Source organism: Mastacembelus armatus, chromosome 15 (genome assembly GCF_900324485.2).
Source record: "Mastacembelus armatus chromosome 15, fMasArm1.2, whole genome shotgun sequence".
NCBI lineage: Eukaryota > Metazoa > Chordata > Actinopteri > Synbranchiformes > Mastacembelidae > Mastacembelus > Mastacembelus armatus.
Window position 1 is genome coordinate 16,531,485 of NC_046647.1, and position 23,475 is coordinate 16,554,959.

Sequence of the window (23,475 nt, forward strand, 5' to 3'; positions counted from 1 at the left end):
CTGCTATCTCCTCCGCCCCTCCTCTCCTCCACCAGACATCTGGATGGAATACATGACTAATGGATGACTAAACTGCTAGTGTTGAAACTTAGCTGTTGTCATTATGAAGGGAAAGGTTGTTGGTTTGACTGATGACTTAATGTTCTTTGCACAAAGCACTTAGCAAAACTAAAAGTGAGTTTGACGGCTTTAAAAAAAAACCGTTAATGCATCAAAACAGATATACGGTTCCCCAATGTCTGTTTATTGTTGCTTGTGTAATAACCGGAGCTGATTATATTATTTGTAACTGCATGGTTCAGATGTTGTTGTGAATACAAATATTAACTTTTTCATGAAGTTCCATTATTTCAAATGAACACATGTGCTAGTTGTTATGAAATTGTTTGCTAAATGAATTAATACATAACCTCAAACATCTGTTTTTTACTCCCCTGCTGTTTTCCATGCTTATCTTGAGTAATACCTCAGTTCTGTTTGATGTCACTTTGTAAGTTAGAATGAAAGCGCTCATCTTTCTGCTGATAGCCTTCCCATTCTGGCATTCAGTTCCTTGGCATCTTCCATGAGTATGGAAATGTCCTCTCTTAAACGTGGTGAGAAAAGACAGAGCACCTTTTGACATTTCCCATTAGACACATGTACGTGCTCTGCAAGACATTTCACTCAGCCTTGTAATGATAATACCAGCCAGATCTGTCCCCTGATAAACATCACTCTTAAACACGAAGGCCTGCACTGGCCCCCACACAACTAAAATGAGGTGTATGGAAAGGCTAAAGTGTAAGCTTTTCCTCCTCCTGGTCCAGGGTACCATTTAAATGGCTGCTTTCTATGAACTTTATAATAAACTAAAAAACAGACGGCGATGTGCTCAACAAACAAAAATAACAGATAATGAAATATTATCATAGAGAGGGGTGTACACAGATCTCCCTGCCAGCTCTTCACCATAAGCTAGTGCTGAGTTGGGCCTCTGCACCAAACTTTGCAAGGTGAACTGACAAAGTAAAGACGAGGTCTTTTTCCCAGATGCTGAGTTTATAAAAGATTTTTCCAAGCATTCAGTAATGAATGAAGGTGTTTTTCAGTGTTGAGCTGTGTAACATTAGTTTGCAATTAGTTGGTGTCTTGTTGCCATGTCTGAGATTGTAAATTATTGATAAATCACAAAACAGCATTAATTACTGTATGTACAGTATGTGAGGTTTTATTGGAGTATTTCCACTACTGTCAGTAAATTTAAGAAAGAAATATTATACTTTTTTCACCATTATGTGCATTTAATAACTACCACTGTTACTTTTACTATTGTTACTGTTACCTTTCAGATTTTACATGTAAACATTTTATTAGCTCATAAAATATGAAACATTGCTACAATCAACAATATATATATTATTTAAATTAGCTGCATAGAAAATACCTTATACTTTAAAGGACCTTTGCTTGACATGATGTATGTTTTTGTTATTATTTTTTAACAACATAATTTTATGACTTCCCCCACTGCTGCTAGATATTTACTGTTTCATATATTGTCCTACCTTCTATGTAAACATGGTTTATTAATCTATTATGTACATGAAGCCCTGTTCAGTCAATTGTCTTATTTACCTTGGCTTTGAAAATACAGTAGAAAAAAGTAAATAAAAACACAAAAACTAAGATACAGAAAATTATAAAACGCTGAGTAATTTTAAAAACTGTTATTTTCTGCACCATCAGATCTTTACAATTTCTCAATATTCTGTGTATGTATATAAATGATCAAAGATTGTATTGGTGTGTGGGTGTGTATAGACAGTGTAGACGTGTATATGCTGTATGTGAGATCTACTCGGACAGAAACAGTACGTTAATTGTTAAACGACTTTCATAATGCGTTTTTCTACCCCAGACTTGTATTGACTGAACAGGAGCCTGAAAATTCAGTCACATTTACATCAATCTGTTATTTAGCAAGGTAGCTCCTGCTGCATATCACAGTAGTATATACTCCCCATGTATGAGGACAGGCTCTATTTCCTTTATCTGAGTCAGATGATGTGATATCATTTCTCCCAGGAGTGGATTGGCTCAGCAACATGAATATCCATTAAAGCCAGCCTATGGAGATGGATGAGGGGAGAGGGGATGAGGCAAACTGCGCCCGGCAATCCTTTACCGCGACTTCACATAACACTGCATTGTCCGCATTCAAAATGATGCAAGCTCATTTTTGGAGGCAGGCCTGTCTTTGTTATTACTAGTCCTGAAAATCACCTCTGCATTTTCTCCTTCAGAAGCCAGCTAGATTAAAATGCCAGGATAACCTCCTCAACTTCTATGACAGGCTTAACTGCCGAACTCTGACGTGCCAGCTCTAAACTGCTCTGAGAAAGCTGCCTTCTTCCAAGTGTCATTATCGCTCCGTTATCGAATGGCACTCCTCTTCTCACAGTGTGAATAATTCTGTTTGTGCTGGGTTTGGGGAAATGTCAGTGACACTATTGTTTTTACCTTTCCGTTTGATGTACCTGAGAGAGTCTCTTGAGTGTCTTGAGTTCTTAAACTGATGTTGGACGTCTACAGCAAAAACTTAAAGTAGAAAGATAGCACTGTCAGCTGCTCAGCTGTATATTTGTTTGTTAGTTCTTCTGGTATAAAAGTATATACTTCCCTCTGTGATAGTTTGTCTTAATAAGGATGTTTCAGAGTTAAAGGTAAGCTGTAATTGTTTTGACTGAAGTGATGCAAGTTATTTGACTAGGATGCCACAAAGATTTAATAGCTGTCAATATTTTTAATCTATAGTCACTGTACCAACTAATCTGATGCTGTAGTTTTTGTCGAACACCTCCAGTGCATTACTTTAAAATGAACATTAAGCATTTTGAACATTAAGCCTGAAAGCTTACGATCATACTTTTGAACTCCTTCATCCATCATTACTGAAATAAAATGATTGCAAACGTTGAACCACTTCTCTCAGCAGCAGGGAAATATGTAGCCTCCTAAATCTTACCGTCCGTGACCATTGCAGACAAACCACTGTTATTTATGATGATACAAACCCAACTGGACTCACCCATTAAAACTTGCTTCACTACAAACAGACATTAGTTTGATGCAATATGTTGGCTGCTTCTCCAAACGTGTCAGACAAATACATGAGTTTGCCAAGCAGACCAAGCCCTTTTGGAAAAACTTACTGCTGGTGCTCTAGACCTTGGTCTACTTCCCAGTTGCACTGGTCATTCTTAGGAAAGTAGCAGATAATAAATCACCCAGAGTGGATAGGTCTTATTTCTAGAATCAGTTCTGATATGCTGGTATTGCTAATGCAGCTACACTATTATTTGTTTTCCACCATGATTTGTATTTGCGGTTAAGGGCGACAGAAATGAGGACAGTACTTGGAGCAGGTTTCTTTTTAGCCTTCATGGTTTCCAGCGGTTGGAGTCCATCATTGTAATTTAGAATAGGGGTTAGCTGCCAGATGGTTTTGGATATTTTTACGGCAGGATGGATGTTTGGTCCACCAGCTTTCTTCTGTGTCAGTACCCTTTGAAACAAATTGCTTGGTGAGCAGGCAGGGTCTGTCTGTGTGAGTGGGCTTGCCACCCTTCATTCTGATAAATAGCTCCTAACATGCTGGCAGATGCTGAACAACTTGTCATGCTGAAAAGGGATAGGATCAAACCGCAGTAAGTAATTGTAGCTTTGAAATTATTATTGTATATTATCAGGGTTGTTTACACAGAGATACAGTATGTCTCATATTTTAGAGTCTGTGAAATCGAAACAGTACTTGTTAAATATATTTGTCTTGTTTGTCTTGTAGGATCATATATCTTAATCACTGTGTTTTTAATAAATTATAAGTAGACTGTAGATTGTAATTCTAGGGTAACTGATCTTACACAGTAATCATTCAAGATGAAAACATGCCCTAATGCTAGCCTGGGTAATGGCTCCAACAAATTAGGTTCCAATTTACTCAGCGACCAGTTTATCATGCTGGTGACAACACATTCTACATGGCTTAACAGCTGTGGTACATCACTGAATCTTTCTGTCTGGCATGATCATAACAGAGCTACATATGCCATGGAGTCACTAATATGCAGAGAGAAAAGGTTTGATAATTTACACAGCAACATAAAGTGGACTCTGGTGTCCTGTTAAAGAACAGGCTCCAAGTGGCAATGACGCACTGAAACACACCTTTCCAGTTAACCATGTATTATAGTATATTCAAACAGACATACAAAATGTGTTTGTATAAAGAGATATGAACATGCACTGTACATCTACATACAGTATGCGTGTTGTATGGATCCAGTGCTTACATGTGCATAGCATCTCACTGAGATTAAACTTCATATCACAGTTCATCAGACTTTTAATGAAGCCATATGTACAAGATTTGCTAAATGATATGTCTTAGATAGTAGTTTACATTATAAGTTGTCACCTCACTGTCTACTTAGTAATGACAACACACATCTGCCTTGGAAAAATACGACAAATGTATGTTTTTTTTTTAGTTTTTTTTTTTATTGACAACACAGGGCTAGAATGTTATTTGCCATATACTGGACATTCAAAATAGGCTTCATGGTCAGCCCACACTTCAGCAGTGTGTCCGTGTCATTGGATTGGATAAGGGATGATACCATTACAGGCTGAACTGCAAGCACAGGAGACTTAAGTCAGTCAGTGACTAATAATTAACAAAAACATGAGTTTTTGTTGACTAAAATTAGAATGAAGCTATAAAGGATGAAAATGTGACTAGAAGAAGTGTTTTCATCTAAAGACTAAAGTAGCTGCCACAGTGGGATGGATTATTCTTATATATCTTATATATTGCTACAGTGTCTGTGATAATACTATCCAAAATTAGGATACCTGGAACTTTCCTAAAGGCCTTGACAAGCTCTGTGAACAAAATTCATACAGTGGCTTCAAAAAATATTTAGACTTCACTTTTTGCACACTTTTAATATGTATGGATAAAATTGCCATTATACCCATAAATCTGCACTCAGCAATCCATAATGGCAAAATGAAAACCTATGTATCTGTAAATATATTAAAATAAACTCATATGAAATAAACTGAAACTGAGGTCCCCATCCAAAGGAATCTGAGTGTATACTTTCTCAAAAAAACAATTCAAATGTTTCTGAATTACTTGGATGTTGTGATAGTTACTAATGCCTAACCATGTCATGAGTGTAGTGCAGACATTCAAAGGCATAACTGTTGGCACTGTTTGTTTAGGGCATTGTGGGTCCTGAAGTATAACACACATTCTCAGGTACCCTCAATGCTCCGAAGCTGTTGTGGTGGAAAGAGCTGAACTCATCTGTCAATTACAGTAAGCTCCATTGGGCCATTGTCTAAACTGTTTTCTCACTCACTGGTGAATCCAGTGATTTATTGTCAACTGCCTCAGCATCAATATACAACTGGGAGACACTAAGCTGTGATGTCTGAACACAAACTATTGTCAGAGTATCAACATAGCTCACATTAAGTGCCATTTAGATTATTCATTGCATTGGGCTATGTGAAAGCCTTGTTTGGATTTGCTGGATGTAACAGAAAAAAAACATTAGCCCAACACTGGGCATCTAGTGCTATAGATCTGAACTCTTCCTTACTGGAGATTCACAATCCAGTGTTGCAAATTTTGCAGGTCAGCTTGCCCTGGCCTGCTTTAAAGTTCATAAGGTCAGCTGGATATGAGTGCCAGAGCTATTTTGTAGAACTGACATGCATTTTGTCTCTCTTAAAATATAAAGGGGGTACTCAGTTACTGAAAATAGCAGGTCCTTTATGGTTTGTACTGGCATCAAAATTCCAGCTCAACCAGAATGAAAAGAGCGAGGTCACTGAAATGTTAGGAAGTCCAAAACAACCTTTTAATCTGTCACTTTGATTTGCTGATTAAGTCACTTTAAAGAGACGGAGCAGGTTTCTCTGTCATGATAATATGAGTGGACAAGTTATTTCACCATCATAATTTCATTCATAGATAGTTTCTGGCATGTTATGTCGCTGCAGTGCAAGTTGATTGGATTGACTGAGTCATTTTGGTCAAAAACATGAATCTATCCCAGATTGTTGTGATTTAAAAGGCTGTTTGCTTTATTCCCCTCAGGACAAACATGCAGAATTGGTAGCCATCAAACTATATCATATCTGCTCACAAAGATGTAATTCTTTGATTATTCATTTGTACTGTATACATCATGCGGTATTGGTTGAGTGTATGAGCTGAATGTGTACTGCTATAATACATGTTTCATATAAAAATGCATGGGAACATAAGGACTCAGTACAGTAAAACTTCATTAAGAAACCCAAGATTGAAAACAAATTACGCTAGTGCAAATAAACAGAACATTTTCATTCTTTGAAGTTTTGAGTGCCTGGAGACCCTTGAAGAAAGCTAAAATATGTCTCTCCATTTGACACCATAAGCAAGTGTTAACACATGACCTTTGGCAGCGCTGGCCAAGTTTTCTGCATCATTTCGGGCATCTTCTGCAGCTGCAATCCTGACTTAAGGATTCGGACAGTGGGATAACAGGGATGGGGAAGAGGGCATGATATTGGATAAAGTAAAATGAACATGTTCACATGTCTGGCGGTGGGTTTCTTTGTTTGCACTCTGTGACCCTGAGATGCAATGTCTCAGGGCTAGCAAGCTGTTTGTTTTATGCCCTTTGATCCATTGTTTTTCTGGTTAAAAAAACAGGCTTGGCTGTATTTTTTCCTTTGCATCATACCCTTATGGTAAAGCAAAAGAATATTTTGGAGTGAACACATTGTTGTAAAAGAATACATTCACTATGTTGTACTTTTGCCTGTGTTGTTTTTGCTTTATGTAGCAGGCAGTAGGTTGAATAGCAGAGCTGAAAGGATGATATTAAGATAACCTTGGGAGAGAAGCAATAACACAGCCATGGGCATTTGTCCTTCCTGCCATCACTAACCCACTGTGACATTTTGGCTGAGGAACAGCTCAAGCTACAACACTAACAGCTTATTTGCACTTTTTGTGCAATACTTGAAGGCAAGCAGTGATATTGTACAGTTTTAGAAATTGCCTCCTTGGTCAGCGTGTATGGTGATATGCTGTTAGCCATTAGACTATGGAGAGGTACTCCTGACAAATACAATGAACAAATCAAGGATATTAGTGCTGTGATGTGCAGTCGATAATATTTGGCTTCATTAATTCCCATGCCCTGAGATGACATCCAGTCCCTATTAGGTTTGAAATCTCATCCCCTTCTCCTCTATACCTCAGCTGTGGCTCAACCAAGCAGCCAAGCAGATAATACGCTCTGAGCTCTGAAACATGTACCATTATAATTAGCTTTGTCAGGTCCTAGCCCCTACAACCCTCATGCAGATAATATGATAATATGTCTTCATAACCGGCTGACCTTACATGCTCAATATTTCTCCCCTTATGAAGATTACATGTCAATAAAGTAATTGAGTCCCGGGGTGTGTGGCAAGTGAAGATTTAGGTTATTGGACTTTTCGGGGCAGTGATGTACGAGCGTTATTATTCTACCTGTCAGGAGATGTGCAGGGGGCTGAGGACAGTCCGAGAGTGTCAGGGGGAAAGAAGAGAAGAGGGGCAGGGGAGAGAGAGAGAGGGAGGGAGGCCGAGATAAGGGAACAGAAATATAGAGGGGAGGTGCAGAAAGAAATGAAGTGAGCCAAAGAGAGAGACAGACAAGAGAGAGTGAGGGAGAAGGAAATGAAGAGGGGAGGACCGGGCAGATCAGAAGAGGCAAGATCATTTCTCACAAGGAGGGACAGATCCACAGTTAATCATTCCCTCATACCTTCATCTCTCTGTCTCCTCCCTCACTCTCTGCATATGAACAGGGGATATGTCATATTAATTAAGAGAAGTAGAGTTACAGTGGATCCATCTGTCTGAACATGGCACAGCGAAGCCAGAGGGGCATGAAATATTCCACACAACACAAACCTATCATCACCTCTGCCTCACACCTGATTGGCTACTGTGGGTTCATCAGTTTAAATTCTGGTAGGAAATGTCAGCATCTAATTTGACACAAGCATAATTTTGAGAAGCAAGGGATGTGACGAAGAATATATTTTTCATCAATTCGTCTTTATAGTTGGAGTCTTTGTTGGCTTAAATGCATGCTTTTGCTTTTGTAATTGTTACTGCAATGACACTGCCATGTAGACTTTTTCTTTAAATACTTTTGAATTATTTGAAATCATTTTGCCAATAATTGAATAAGATTTATCTAAAATTATAATACCTAAACATTCATTCATTTTTTAGATTATAATAACCCTGCTCCAATCAACATTTCTGTAAATGTTCTTGGTAAATTGCTAGTAATGACAATGGCATTATTTATGCTGTATATATGTATGTATACTGTATATCAATAAATGAATTACCCCTATAGAGTAAATAGCAATAGTAGGATTTAATGTATCTGCACATTTTACTCATATACATTGAAAAGTAAATATATTGTACATGTATGACATCTCATTGTAATGACTTACAATTGGTTCACAATAAATAAAAGTTAAATAGAAACCAAACTTCTAAACTGTAAATAATTAATTATAGATTTTACTCTTACCCTTGTCTAAATATTTATGAAAAAGTATGTTAATGCAAAAACTTTCTCTAAAAAAACATTCTAGCTTACCACACCACTGCCAGTACTCAACACATTTTACCACAGTACCTACACAAATAATATTTTTTCTCAAAACCTTGTCAAAACATAAGGGTGGAATCCACATCTCGATGCTACACATATGTAGTCATCTATACTTTTTTTTTTTCCTTTTTTGTGCTAAATGCCATATGTCAAGGTACTGTTTGTCCATCATAATTTGACTGTCAGTGCTGGAGACAGAGGAAATGGGATGTGAAAGTGACTGAGGTCCAGCAATGAATGTTACACACACATCTTCAGAAACAGGGACCACACAAAGGCAGGGTAGAAGAGCAGTGTTAAAGGATATTTTACCATGTCCTTTTGGATTAGGCCTGGAGATTGATATCTTCCAGTCAGATGAAGCTCTGATGTGAGTGATCCAGCCCCTCCATCATTGTGACATGCGGCTCTTGGCTAACACTCATCCGTGTTGATGGGCACACCCTACGCCACAAGGGCCCTGGCTAACATACCCACCTTCGTCTCTCCCTGTTTCTGTCCGCCTCACTCTGCCATCTCTGTTCTTTTATTTCTATTGCCCTTCTCCCCTGTTTTCTGTCACCATGTCATGTCCAATCATTGTTTGGCTGGGTAGGCACTCAGTCGGGTAGGCAAGGAGAAGGAGCCCCAGGTAGAGAACTGCCTAACAGGCGTCAGGATGGGCACTGAAATGACTCTAATAATGGGGTCCCTGTGTGGGCCCAGACAGGCCAGTCAGTTAGCAGGGCCAGAATGGGGAGTAATAAGTGTTTGATGTCTGCAGGGGAAGGAAGTATGAAGGAGTACAGCCAAGCCTGGGCTCTCTGGTCAGGCAAGTGCAGCCAGCCTGTTTGTGGGGGACGACTGTGGAGCAAGACATCAGATTAGTATTGATATGTGTCATGCTGGAGGTTGCCAGGCTGTTTGTTTAAGAGAGGGTCTCTGAATGGTAGCAGCCATGCAATAATTGATGTCTAGGTCAAAAAGAGAAGCTGGAGGACAACCTCATTTGCCTGGTGCTCAGGGAAAAGCAAGTGCTTTATGAAACAACCCTTGTCGATTTTATGGTGTGATGAAGGAATAAAATGCTGCCTATATAATCTGTCTGTATTTATATTCATGTATAAAACTTCCATAGCAGTCTCTTTCATGGCTAAATTTGCTGGCCATCTTTGATTTGATGGAAATTGCCACTGACAGGTAGCGAGGTGCCATTTTGTCCACTGATGCGTGAAGTCAATCATTGTCTGTGTAGTTGAGTTTAGTTAACATGTCACTTAGTGACTGACATTGCTTTAGAGCCAGAAAAAACACTGTCATTGTCACGTCATTTATCTTTTGCTAACCAATTTTTAGTGTGTTCCTTGCTGAGTGCCTCACTGAATGCTTCCAGCATTTTACAGTAGGTATGTGTGGCTAGACAAGAGTTTCAGTGTCCTCTGTGTGTATTTCAGCCCGCAACACATTTTAAGCCCTGATATAAGAGGGAATAGGTTCCGCAGCACCTTCCACTGATAAAGACACGGCTGTCCTTTCTACTATGACTATCTAGTAACACGCTACTTCCCTTTGAACAGTTTTATGTGGTTGTAATTGACCTGACAATGGGGTTCATTATGCAGTCCCTTTCATGCTGTTTTGCCTGATAATTATTATTTAATGTGTTCGGATGGAGAGCATCATTAATTCATCCCTTCCTCCAATGTCAAAGAGATGAACAGTGAAGTTATCACTCTCCAGTGATTAATATTATGCTCTTTTGTTATTGAATCCTGTCCCAGTGATTAAATCTCCATTGAATGAGTCACCAGCCGCTCTTATTAACGGCACCATTACTGAACACAGCCAAACCTCTAATTGTGATTTTCACTTTTTCTTTCTATTTCGGTCAGAGGTTTGAAAGACTTATTTGTGCTTTTCTTTTAATTAGAAAGCCTGGGTCTGATGAAGAACACACTCGATCAGTGTCGGGCCTTGTGGTGTGCATATGTGCTGATTTGTGATTCACATGTTGACAGAGAAAATGAGTGCCTATGATTACTGGCGTCATTAGTGGTTTCATGTTCCCTTAAGGGTATAGGAACACTTTCAATAACACAGGCAATAAATAATCAACTTATCATTATCGGGCTTACAAGAAAGTTTTTGTTTTTTCATATGTTAGTTGTGTGTTGTCAGTAGAGAAAGGTGCTCCAAGGGGACTTAGGACTTTGTATATTGGCTGAGTAACCACTGCCTTAAACCCCTTCCTCTTATCTCCTGACTCCAGAGCTACTGTAACCAGTGTTCTCTTCTAGCTCTATGTGGAATAAATGTCACTGAAATTAATTTCACCATTTTTTTTCATTAGACCCCCCACAACAGTAATCTCTTTCTTCAGTCAAAATTTATGTGCCCCAGAATTCAATTTCCTTCTCATCCTCATAAGTTGAAGGTACAAAGACTGATAGGCATTTATCTGGTTAGAACTGTAATTCACCCATCAATGAATAATGCCATCCTCAATTTAAAGTGTTTGATTATAGCCATTTAGTGAACTGACAGTGATGAGTGTAATTTTTCATACATGAACTAATATTACCAGTAAGCTCAAAACATAACCATGCATTACATGTCTGTTTATGAATGGCTATTTCTTATCCTGTATATTAATTCCTTTTTTGTTTATTTTGTAATTAATGACACAAATCACACAGCATGATTCTCCTATAACAGCAACCTTCAGAACCATATAAAAACATACAGAATGTGTTATTGTTGCACTTTCAGAAGAATCATGTGGCAAAATCAACCTAGTATTGATCAGGGCTGGTTGAGCCATGACCCAGCAACATTCCCCTGACAGCCTATCAGCCTGTGGCCATAGCAAATCTTTCAATTCTGCATCTCTCTCTCTCTCTCTCTCTCTCTCTCTCTCGCTCTCTCTCTCTCGCTCTCTCAGTTTTGGACTCTACCACCCCCAAATAATTTAACCCTCCACACCTAACTATGTATAGCTATATATATATATATATATATAGTCATGACATCTGTGTGTGTGTGTGTGTGGTGGAGCAACATGATGTTCGAATGGGTGGCAGACCAAGTATTGACTGACTGACAGGAAGTATATACATGTCAGACTGCCTGGTGAGAGGTGTTTGGAAAGTCTGATGTCAGAGCCTCATCAAATGTCAACAGAGAAAGCTGCAGTTATGTAGTCTTTCACCATTGTGATGAACATTACATCATTATAGGGGCTTGTTAAACCAAAACTGTTTACTGCAATTTGTAATCAGTTCAGCTGCTGATAGCTAATGGTGTGTACCTTTCCTTAAAGTATATTTCTATGAAGTGGCACTATGTATAGTATAAAGCTTAAAAGCTACTCAGTGTATTAACATGCTGCATGCCTTGCTATGCATTCTTGGCTTGTTAGAGTACTACTTCTGTTGTAGGCATAATTCTCTTCTTCACGACTCTCCTGCCCTCCTTCCATCCCTCCTTCGCTCTACCTTCTCTCCAGCCTCTGCCTGGGTGAAAAATGGTGCGCATTTCCCTGACAGCCTGTGTGGATGTGGAGACTATAAATGGCTAATGAATTACAGATGAACATTGACGCAAATTAATCTTCTTGATGTCCCAGGGTTATATGGCAGCTATTTAAAAGTTTAATCAATACACTGAAGTTGAGAACATGCAGGCGCTGCAGTTGTTTGGCCATAGTAAACAGCCAGGAGGGGAACAGGGAAGGCCTGAGCCCAGGGGATGCATCATTATGACAGCTATTTATGTTTAATGGACTAAATATTTTTTAATGGTAGAGGACAAATGTCACTTTAATTCCCAAAGTTACACACAGGAGTTGTTTGAAACCCAAGAAAAATGGGTGACACCTAATTGACATGAATGTACTTGTAAAGATGGCCTAAGGATGGATTTAGTTACAACATGTCATATTAATACTTTACTTCTTTTGTGAGAAATGCACATCATAAAAATGATAAAAGCTGGTCCTCATGTTAGTGCCATCAATATGGTTTACTCAAGTCACTTTGTCTCTTGCTCTCTGTTGTTCTTGCTGCTAATCGTTCCCCTTCTCACACACCCACTGTTTATATATGTGAGACACATTACTGTCGCTATAGTCTGCAGTTTTTTGCAAATAATAACATTTTTTTTACAATTAGTTCACTGTTTCAAAAGTATGACCCAGTGTTGACACCAACTCAGGACCATCATGCGGGGCATAATGGTTGAAATCATCCTCAAAATATACTACCAAATCACTCAGAAAATCTATTAATCATTTAACCAAAATACCAACTACTATTCTACAGTGCAATGAAAGCAGTTCATCACTTGTACAACATGATGTAAAACAGTGATAGTGCTAGCATGAAAAGTCTTTATATTACAAAATACTACACTCTTATATATATTAAAAAAACACACCAAAGTACTGTACAAGCTTTTAAAAACTGTTAATTTAAAGACAGAGAGAAAAAGTTAAATTAGGCATTGTGGCTGACTTGGGTTAACGGCTGTGGTCAGCTCAGTTGTACCCTGACCATGGGCATACATTGTAACAACAAAATTTCGATGCCTGATCCCTGAGGAGGAAAAGTACAATAAACTATTGGCACTATTTTTCCAAAGACAACATTTGGGAAGCATTGGATGTTGTTGATTTGCCTGATGGAGAACAAAGTAAGTACTGTTCTGTTTGTCTGTAGTCCATTTTACTGTTGAGAAGCAGCTGGATACCATGTGTAAATATACTACTGGAGCAGATATATCCTGCATGAATATAGCCTTACATTCTATGCCTGCTGGCGTCTTTTGGCCAAATTGAAACCAGGTTTACTTGCATTATTGATTTCATTAAGCATTTGATTGGCCTCCATTATATTAACTGACATCAAACCTATAGAAAATGGATATTCTCATATTTGATAAGTGATTTAAACTGGATATATGGGCTCCTGAGTTGCTTGGTATTGCTGGTAATACTTGGAACTTTTTAAAAGGAATTTTTATAACAAATATACAAACATGCAAACATGTCTAGCATACTAATACTAAGTGAAACAATTCAATTTCTCTCCATGGCACTGTGCTGTAAGTACCAGCCTGCCTCTCAGCTGGCTTATTCGCAGTCCACTGGCTGTTGGTTTATGGGACACAGGGGGGTTATCTATCTGCAGGCTTCCCTATAGAGAGAATGTAGCGACTCCATCTCATGACGTTGGGCAGAACTGATAAAAGGACAGCCGGAGATGGATTGTGTCCACAATAATAGCCCTGGCTCACAGCAGCCTATGCCCCATGCTCATAAGTCACTCTTGCACCAACTCTTATGGAAGTCTGCCCCCAGCTCCATCTGACCCCATCCCCCACCTGCTAGGCAGTGTTATTTCAACCCTTGGAGATAATACAGAAAGTGTAATTGCTTTGTTAATTGGCTTCTTCTCATTGCGTTTTTTTCCTGATGGATGGCAACACTGATTGAATTGTTGGCTAAGTGGCCAAACTAGAGAGCAAAGGAGAGGAAAAGAGTGGACCAGAACAAAAAATAAATAGAGCACAGAAGTGGAATCAAAGGGTGAAATACACACACACAAAAAAGGAAGAAATCAAGTGTAGAGAAGGCGAAACCAAGTGGAAGCAGTTGAGAGAAGAAGGGAGGGGATAGATGAGAAAAGGAGACAGGACAAGAAACTAGGAGTGGATTCATGCTGAGAATAGATAACCTTGATGTTAAAAGCTACATCCATCGGATGTGTCTTTCTGTGACATATTGATGGCCCTCGAAAAGAGTCAAGCTGATTGTATGCAGGGAACAATCATTAAACCCACTCCATCTCCCTCCTCTTTCTGACTCGCGCTCTCTTTCCCTCCATTCTGAGTATGTGTGTGTTTGTGCTGAATAAAGTCTTGCAACAGACTATGTGAGTTAATATGACTTGTAATATCGTCAGTGATGTTTTTTTAAAGTAATCCATCAAATCAATATGGACAAAGTAACTACAAAGATTTTTTTCTGTTGTTTTTAGAGTACATATATTCAAAATGTCCTTAAGAATCTCTATTATATCCAGTAGCAACTATTAGGAACTTCAGTGCGTACACTGTCTCAGTGTCATTATTACTAGTACCCGTACACTCTGTCAGTGATAGAATCGATATGATCAAATACAGTATTATTTTTTTACTTATTTAATTCAATTCTGACGATAAACTCACCAGGTTTATAGCAGATCCGAATCTGACAGTGCATAGGGTGGAGCTATTGGTGGTGAGGACTATGTCCACCAGAACCAAGAGTATGAACTGGATTACTGCAGCTGGAAACTTTTGGAACAATTGGTTGAGTTATTGTGGTTTACTAATTTATAAAGTTGAACTCTTCCCTACTGTTATAGATCATATGTTAAATAGAATGATTCTATAGTCACAAGAAAAAACAAACTTTCTAAAACGTGTTTATTTGATATTGGCTCACTGCATATAGGAGGTTTTGTACAGCTAGCCTACTCACACTGTGGCAGAGTGGCCCATCAAGCCCCAGTGGAGTGGACACATGCTTTGGGTAATCAGCTCTGAAAAGACCACAGTGTCTGATGATGAACCCACACTGCTGCATTTACCAAGAGGAAGATACAAGATACTGACGGTACAGCCTTTTAATAAAGACAAGAGGGTTCACTGCTCCCCTTAAAAACAACAAGGTGCTGCGTGACATATGCAGAACAAAGGCCTGATTGTTCCTCCACCAGAACATGATGGAAACATTAGCATCCTCATCACTTTGTTAATCTGTCATTTTAATGGCTGCCCCTACTGTTCTCACTGTGTGCCCTGCTTGTATGCTTGAGATGAAAGTGTGTATGTGTTTGTGATAATGTGTATATGGTTGATAGTATGGGTGTTGATTCAAGTGTGCTCATCCATGGTTTGGGATACACAGAGGATGTTGTAGACTGCTGGGTTTGCCGCTGAACCACTTGTTAAGTATCAGTTCATCAGGCAGAACCCCACTGGTGTGCCCTCAGAAGGGGTTATGTAAGAGTAAGTTTGGCTTAGTTATTCCCTCCCGTCTCCAGCCGCCCCATCTTTCTCCTGGCTTCTCTCATAATAAGAGCAAGCTCTTGCTGTGAAGGGAACGCAGAGAACTGGAATGTGTTTATGCATAAAACACGCTGCTTAATATAATGCTGAAATGTAGCTAGAACTTCTGCCAGGTTGCACAGAAAATTGAGACACATTCATGCACTCTTTCACCCACAGGGAAACAGACTTCATCCTTGGTCTAGTCTTACCCTTAATATACTCTTCCTCTTGTCCTTTGATCACAGATATAGCACCGTTGGAGAGTTACAGGTCACACATCGTTCAGCTTCTGATTGGTGCTGGAGAATCAGAGAATGTGTTCCCTCCTACCCTCCGTCCCTACAGGCTAGTGACTAGCAGAGTGTGAAGGCTGGAGGGGCCTTTAGCTTTAGTTCCTTCATCTGTGAAGGTTATCTCTGAAAGGCTTTGGTTGCAACCTACAAATATATCCCCTCTAGGTAATGTCTTATAGGAATCTTGGTTCTGGTACCTCAGTGGGTAATCTCTTTAAGGGCCCGTACTCCTGGAGAGAGGGAGTTTCTCACTGGGTAAGCTGTGAATATATGAAAAGCCTTAGCGCCCATGTGATTAGAGCGCTATGAGACACCCCGAGTCCTGTGGTGTCAAGCCCAGTCTCCAGCCGTGTCACCTGTATCCCTAGGCAAATCACGGCAGCTGGAATTCACCCCCCCTCCCCAAACTCATCACTGTCAGAGAAGCACATACACACAAACACACAAGTATATGTATCCCTCACACACCGGGGGAGCAGGCAGGCATGGAGCTAGTCCCGGATTTTATCGGAGGTGACAGCTCCTCACACTTCAGTGTTTGGATCACCTCAAGTAGCTGGGCTATGAGGGGAAATGAGCACTGCTCCACTACAAAGTCCAGATTTAGATTGACTGAGCTTGTCCTCGGGCCTGTGGGCTGCTGCTGCTGCTGCTGCTGCTGCTGTACTGCTCCTCCGCCTGACAGAACACCCACTACTGCTGCGAGGGACTGGTGTGTGTGTGTTTGTGTGTACATCTATGTACTGTATACGTGCATGTGTGTTTGTGTGTGTGTCTGTCTGTGTGTGTGTTTGTCTGTGTGTGTGTGAGACTTGGTAGAGCCTACTTTGAAGAGTCAGAGAGAGTGGGGGAGAGAGCGTGATGTGTCAGGTTTGGTTAGAATTGAGGGTGGCATCAGAATATGCTTGGCACTAATATGGCACCAGTATCTCTGTCCCCGTCTCTGCTTTCTGTCACTTAGTTGCCATTCTCTCCCTACCCTTGACAATGTCTCTTTGGATTATGTGATTGGACTTAGTGCTTGGAGCACCCCTCATCTCTCTTCGACACCGCCTCTCCCGTAAGTCTCTCCTCTCCTGCCCTGCATCTGGGCCTGGTCCTCCTCCTCCTCCTATAATACACTTGATGTCTATTTAAAAAGCCTGGTGAAAGCTGTGTCTGTTCTCTTGTCAGAGGATCATTGACAGCACTAATGCCACTTGTCCTTGCCTCATTTGGTGAGAGGTGACACCTAGCCGCAGCCTGCCACATTCATCAAGTGGCAGTGTTGAGCACTGTGACATCGAGAGTCAGAGCAGACTAGCCGCACAGCTCTGGGCAGCACTGTCCCCGGACGGCAACACCTCTCATTACAAGAAAGAAAGCTCTGCCGGCCATCTTGGATTCATTCTCTGAGGTGCCCAGAGGGCATGTTGCTTCTTCTTCAGGATTCCTGTTAAATGATTGCTGTAAATGTAATTCAAAGAGCTTACCTTTGCTGAACACTGTTCATGCTGTGAAAAAGTTATTCAACTACTGATAGTTGAATAATTACTTGCTGTGTTGATTCAGTGTGTGAGTGTACAGAGGATGTGAGGTTGTCACTTTGCTCCGAGACCACACCAGTTTTTCTCTGGAATAAGGGGCTCATTCTGCGCAGCTGCACCTCTCATCCCAACAGAAGGAGACCCTGATCAGTCCTGCCTTTTTAAGCTGTCCTATCATTCTGTGTACTCATTAGTTTATATTGCATTACACTGAATGGCGCTTCTATTATTTTGTCTACCCAATTGTATAAATGAAGCCTAAAGCTGAACATCAACACCATGAAAGGAGGATTTATTGCAGGACAAATGTATTAGATAAACGTTATTTTTAACCAGACACAAATGGTCAGTTGATATTGATGCTTTATGTACATATATATATAGCCAAGTGTAAACATGATTTAACAGTTCATAATTAATTTCCTCTCTAATGATAAATGCTATAAAAGCAGGTGAATACATGCATTGGTTTTTCTAACTCTCACATTCTCTTATTTTGTTTTTAGGGGTATTCGCCAAGTGTCGCTATGTCTATTATGGAAAGCACTCGGAAGGCAACAGATTCATCCGGAACGACCAACTCTGATGGCCAGCTGGTCAGCATTAAAGAGGGAAATGAATGACAATAGATATTAACAGGAAGAGGGTCAAATCAACCTCTTATTTATTAAAAATACTGTTGACCTTTGAGTCATCTGATCTTCTATTGGAAAAAAAGATATCCAAAGATGTTGTGCTTATGTAAGGAAAATTTTACTTTTATGGTTATATTCCAGTCTAACATTTATGGCCTCTCTGCCTCTGCCTCCCTGCTTCCAGCATAGAGTCACAATCAAAGATGACACTCCCACTGACATGATTGCCTCTAAGCATCAGCAATGGCGCACACACAAATGCATGCTCTCTCTCTCTCTCTTCCTCTCCCTCCCTCCCGCCCTCTCTCCCTCTCTCCTCATTCCCTTACACACACAGACCGAGCCAATTGCATTCCTTTTCTTTGACAGTCATGATGGATCACCCGTCCACTACCGCCACTAATCAAGGGTGAAAGGGGTGACGGTCACACACCTGAGGCCTGACATGGACTCATCTCTCTCTGTCTCTCTCTCACTCTCTTTTTTTTTTTTTTTTACACACACATGCACATAACTGATGTTTAAAATGTTAAGATGGTGCAAAGAGTTTTGCCGAAGCAGTTTTACACAGCCTGTTTAAATATTCCTAAGATTTTCAGTTCAAACTTGAGGTTTGATCAGTCTGTCTTGGTTAGTTGGGAGCAGAATGTTATTTTGCTTCTTTTGTTGGAATGAATGATTTATTGAGAACAGTTTCTCAGTCTTATAGTAATATCTGAGTCGTGGTTTGGATAAATGGTATTATTTTCTGGAAAAGGCTATAAAGTGCAACTCTTTCAAGTAAAAAAAACATTTCAGCTTTAATGAAGAGTTGGAAGCAGGTGTGTATTTCAGGTTTGTTAGTTTATGTTATGTTACCACTTTCTCTGTGTTATTTTGGCTTTTTACGAGTGTGAACTAGTAAAATATTTTCTTCATTATTTGCCATTGTGAGGCATTGTAAGCAGATTATAGGACATAATCTTCAAAAAAAAATGTCACACAAAGTAATAATGACTTTACAGTTGCAAAAACATTGTATCCTTGCTGTATGTTTACATTTTATAATACTTTTATAATCACCATAGTTTTATGATGTTTAATGACAGCAATAGAAGGTTGAGTGCTGCATTTTTAACATCTTAGTTCTCTCTGCAACCTCTGGAGAAATTTTGAGATCAATGAATGATGTAATGGAGTTGATCTGATGCAAAATTGTATAAGAGATTATCTTTAATTGTTTAAAAGGCTTTAATTAAAATCTTTCTTGTCATGTACTGTGATGCTTTCACTTTAAGTCCTTCTGCTGCTAAACAATATTCACAATATTTTATGTGCCAGTGCAACCACTAAGGTCTTTGAGATGGAGAAATCTCATGTAAAGTCATGAGGCTTGATGACATTACCGACTTCTTTGGAGGTGAAGTAGCAGAATAAACCATGGTGATGAGACAAAGGGGAGCGGCTTGGTGCATTTGAGATTTGAACCATGTTAAGCTTCAGTCCACTGTGTCAGTCTTCTACAGACAGATGAAGGAAAGGTCAGAGACTGCCTCATGCAATGTTTGTTTACTATGTCCGTATCAGTTTATTTCTTATTTCTTTTGGGTTAAACATTTGTGCTAGTTCATAAGATTGTGTGTGTGAGAGGTTGCATGCTTGCTTGCATGTGCATATACATGACTTCTACAGGACTGTGTGACCATATTCCAGCTGACATGCCGTTCAGGAGCCTGGTCACTAGTGCCGGCGTTTCAAAATGACAAGGTTTATTTGTCTGTGTTTTGATATGCTCTGAGGAAACTGGGGCTGACAGCCAGAGGAGGCAGGAAGAGGGGAGCCACAACAAGTCCCCCCCCTCCCCACCCACACGACATAAAATGTCATCCTTCCCCTGGCTGCAGCGCACGCCCAGCCATCCTGCTGAAAAGAGCAGACATTTAAAACTTTGTGACATGTGTCACAGGCACTGCCATTGAGCCAGTGCCACTGACGGAGCTGGAATTGACAGGCCCCGAGCCACCGGAGCTGGCTGGGGGACACACCGAGTTTGGTGTGTGTCACTTCCTATCCTCGTCAGGGACACATCCCGAGCTGCCACACCAACACAAACTGCATTATGGGATGAGCGGGGAGTGCCAGTGCGACCTGACATATGTTTGACATGAGTCTTTGTGCATGCAAGGGAACGAACTGAATGCCTGGCATCACAGACAGTAGATTAATTAAGGTATGAGCCACAGTTCCACCTGTACACAATGCCCTTCTTGACCCTCAGCTCTGTCACTGAAGCTATTCTTTAGGAACTTCCTGGATGAACAAATGGCATGCCACTTCATCAGAGGAGCTCAGTGACATTCTGCCATAGTAGCCCTGCAGGCTCCTCTACTAGCCACCATCTATATGTCTGTGTGTGTGCACTCAAAAAGAAGGTATAACTGCATGTGTGTGATATCCAGCTGGGTGTCAGTGCTGTAGTGAATGTTCGCTGTTGCTTGTAATTTGTTTACAATTCTGAGAAATTAAATGTGGCCATGAAGAGATAAAACCAAATACCAATCATTTGAAATCAACTTTTCAAAAATCTGAATTCCTATTTGATATAATACATACATACTAATTGTACATTTTGCATATTAGTGCATTCACTTTTTTTATTTTGTGCTGTAATTTAGACAGTATTGCAACAATTTCAGATTTTAAGTATGTCAAAAATATATTTCCATACTTTATAATCTCTGAGCTCTATAGCACAATTCACCTCCCCAAAGGGCACACTAGTGTGTGACTTGCTGTCAAAAGAACCATTCACCCCATCACTATGTATGAGCCTGCAGCCTGATGACTGATTGGCATGAGCTAATGCAAATTTACAAGATGGTAGAGAAATTGAAAAAAGGACTTGTCTTTTTGATTGACAACTGGCCAGTGATAGCAAAGCAGCAAACAGGATGGGCTGAGATTTAGATTTAACTGTCCCCCTGGCTCTAAAAATTCTCTCACCCTGCCTTTCTCTCTGTGTCTGTCTTCCCCTTCTGCACCTGAAGACATTTGGCAGCACACTGCTGTCTCACTTGATCCAAAGACTCTGAAGGAGGGGGAGAGTGGCCCTTATTTCCGGGCCCCATCTAGATGAGTAACATTTGTCATTCAGGGTTGTGCTGTAGTAATTAGCTTGTCAGCAGGCACCAGGCTGAGCTGGCTCTTTCTGCTAAGAAAGATGGACAGACCGACACAGGAGCTGACAGCCAGTCGATAATGTGGCAATTAATGTCATAAATAATTCCACTGCCAATTATATCAAAATGGACTCTGTTCTTTCACAGGGCCTGGTAGTCCCTTATCATTTCCTCTGATAAGAGGAACAACCGTCTTCATCCCCCCCTATAATTACAGGGCTTTTTATATGGAAATACAACTGGCCTTACTCTCCCCACATGTTTAGGACATGGGTGAAAAGTAGAAAGAGGGAGACATGCACAATAAATGTAACACGCTAATGGATGTGGTTCTTGCCCTTTACCTTAGGTATTTCAATGGGTCATCTAACATGACCGTGAGGCATTTCAAATGCCATTGGCATGTACAATAGAAAAAAAATAACTTTATTTGAAAATGCAGACAATTATGTGAGAGAGATCGATTGGAGATGATATTCTAAAGGTTGCAAAAGCTTAACCAACAGTGAGAATATTGATCCTAACACCCCATCACTTGGTGGGAAAAATTATATCCATGGTGTGTTTTCAAGATGCAGTTCAATCAATCGCACCAGGTAAGAATACATGATGAGCTGGAATCAGAAAAGGGTTCACTGAATAGTAAATGTGCTGTATATTTGAGGGGAAATAAAAAGGGTAAAGTGGGAATTTGCTTTGAAATGCTTATTATCCACCACCCTGGCCTGTTTTCATGGGCTCATTTGTCTCGACAAGTGATTCAGTCACTGTGAATGGTCCCCATCAGCCTGACACTAAACTCTTCCTGTGAAATGTATGAGCAAATAAAGTGAGCTCAGCACACGTAAAGCCGTCCTAATGCATTGTAAAACAGCCTTAAACACGTCAGATGTATCTTCGGGATGGGAAGGTCGCTCTGATAGTAATATATGGTCTGTACTGAGAAGTCTCAAGGTCGTGTCAGATTCGTCTACATAATGCATGATTTCCCGTTACTCTTACAGACTCCAATCACGCCTTGCAAACCTTGAGATGAAAATTTTACTAAGTAAATCAGCCACCTTGCTGGCATTTCTATTACCCCCTCTGTGTTCACTGACAGAGAAGATGAATAACACTAAATAATAGCGCATGGTAACAAATCATATTTACTACTCATAGAGAGAAAAGCTGCAGTGGATGTAAAACTGTTAGCTGGTTTCTGTTATTCTTTCATCTTGCCTGTATGGATTTTACATCAGTTTTTGTTTGTTGTGCATGTGTGTAACTGTATTCTTTTTACTTTATGGAGATGAGTGTGTCACTCCTCCACTTGTCACTGTCCTCTTGTTAGATTGTGTGCGTAATTATTGTGTCATTTATTGCAGGAGAATTGCTTGCTTTGAATAAAGCGGTTAAATGACCCTGTTAGCATAATTAATTTAACCATCCTGAGGGGCTGCAAAGTCACCGTCTCATGAATATTAATTATTGTCAGTGTCAGTGCTAAATATTGTACGACAACAATGCAACATGTTTTTATTTTGTTTTGAAGTAAAAATTTGTTTGATGCGGTTTTTGAGTGAAATTTTGCTTCTTTGTTCCTGATTTACAGGCACGTTTTCAAAATGTTCTTTTATCACTAACACATTTACATAGAAGAAATAGCTCAGTTACTGTACTTACCAATGGCTGCATATCATCAGATGAACATTAAAATAGACAGTTTTTTTTTACTGCTTCAGCTACATCATTAAAACAACAGCTATATTCATTTGGCAGAGAACATACAGTAATTATACTGAATGGTATGGCAGAGGGCGTGCAAGGTTTGCATTTTAATGTTCGCACCCTGAGGCCCTAAAGCTAACTTAACCTGACACAAAGCATCAGCCATTGATTTTACATGCTTGACTTGAACAATCAAACATTTCAAAGGAAATTCCTGGAAATATTGGAATTTACTTTTATTATTATTTATTTATTATTATTTTTACTTTTCTCTACCATATCCTGAGGGTGAAAATGCTGATTCTGTGTGTGTGTGTGTGTGTGTGTGTACGTGTACGTGTATTTATCTA

The 23,475-nt window shown here is 39.9% G+C and overlaps 1 protein-coding gene across 1 annotated transcript in view; it reads left to right on the forward strand.

Annotated features, from left to right (window-relative positions):
* lrmda (leucine rich melanocyte differentiation associated) overlaps positions 1–19,513 on the forward strand; it is a 184,299-nt gene extending 164,786 nt beyond the window's left edge. Inside the window, exon 7 of the mRNA XM_026309635.1 lies at positions 18,129–19,513. Coding sequence (XP_026165420.1) covers positions 18,129–18,208 — 80 coding nt within the window. The 3' untranslated portion in view covers positions 18,209–19,513. The remainder of the gene's footprint in view (positions 1–18,128) is intronic.
* Positions 19,514–23,475: the final 3,962 nt, after the last annotated feature.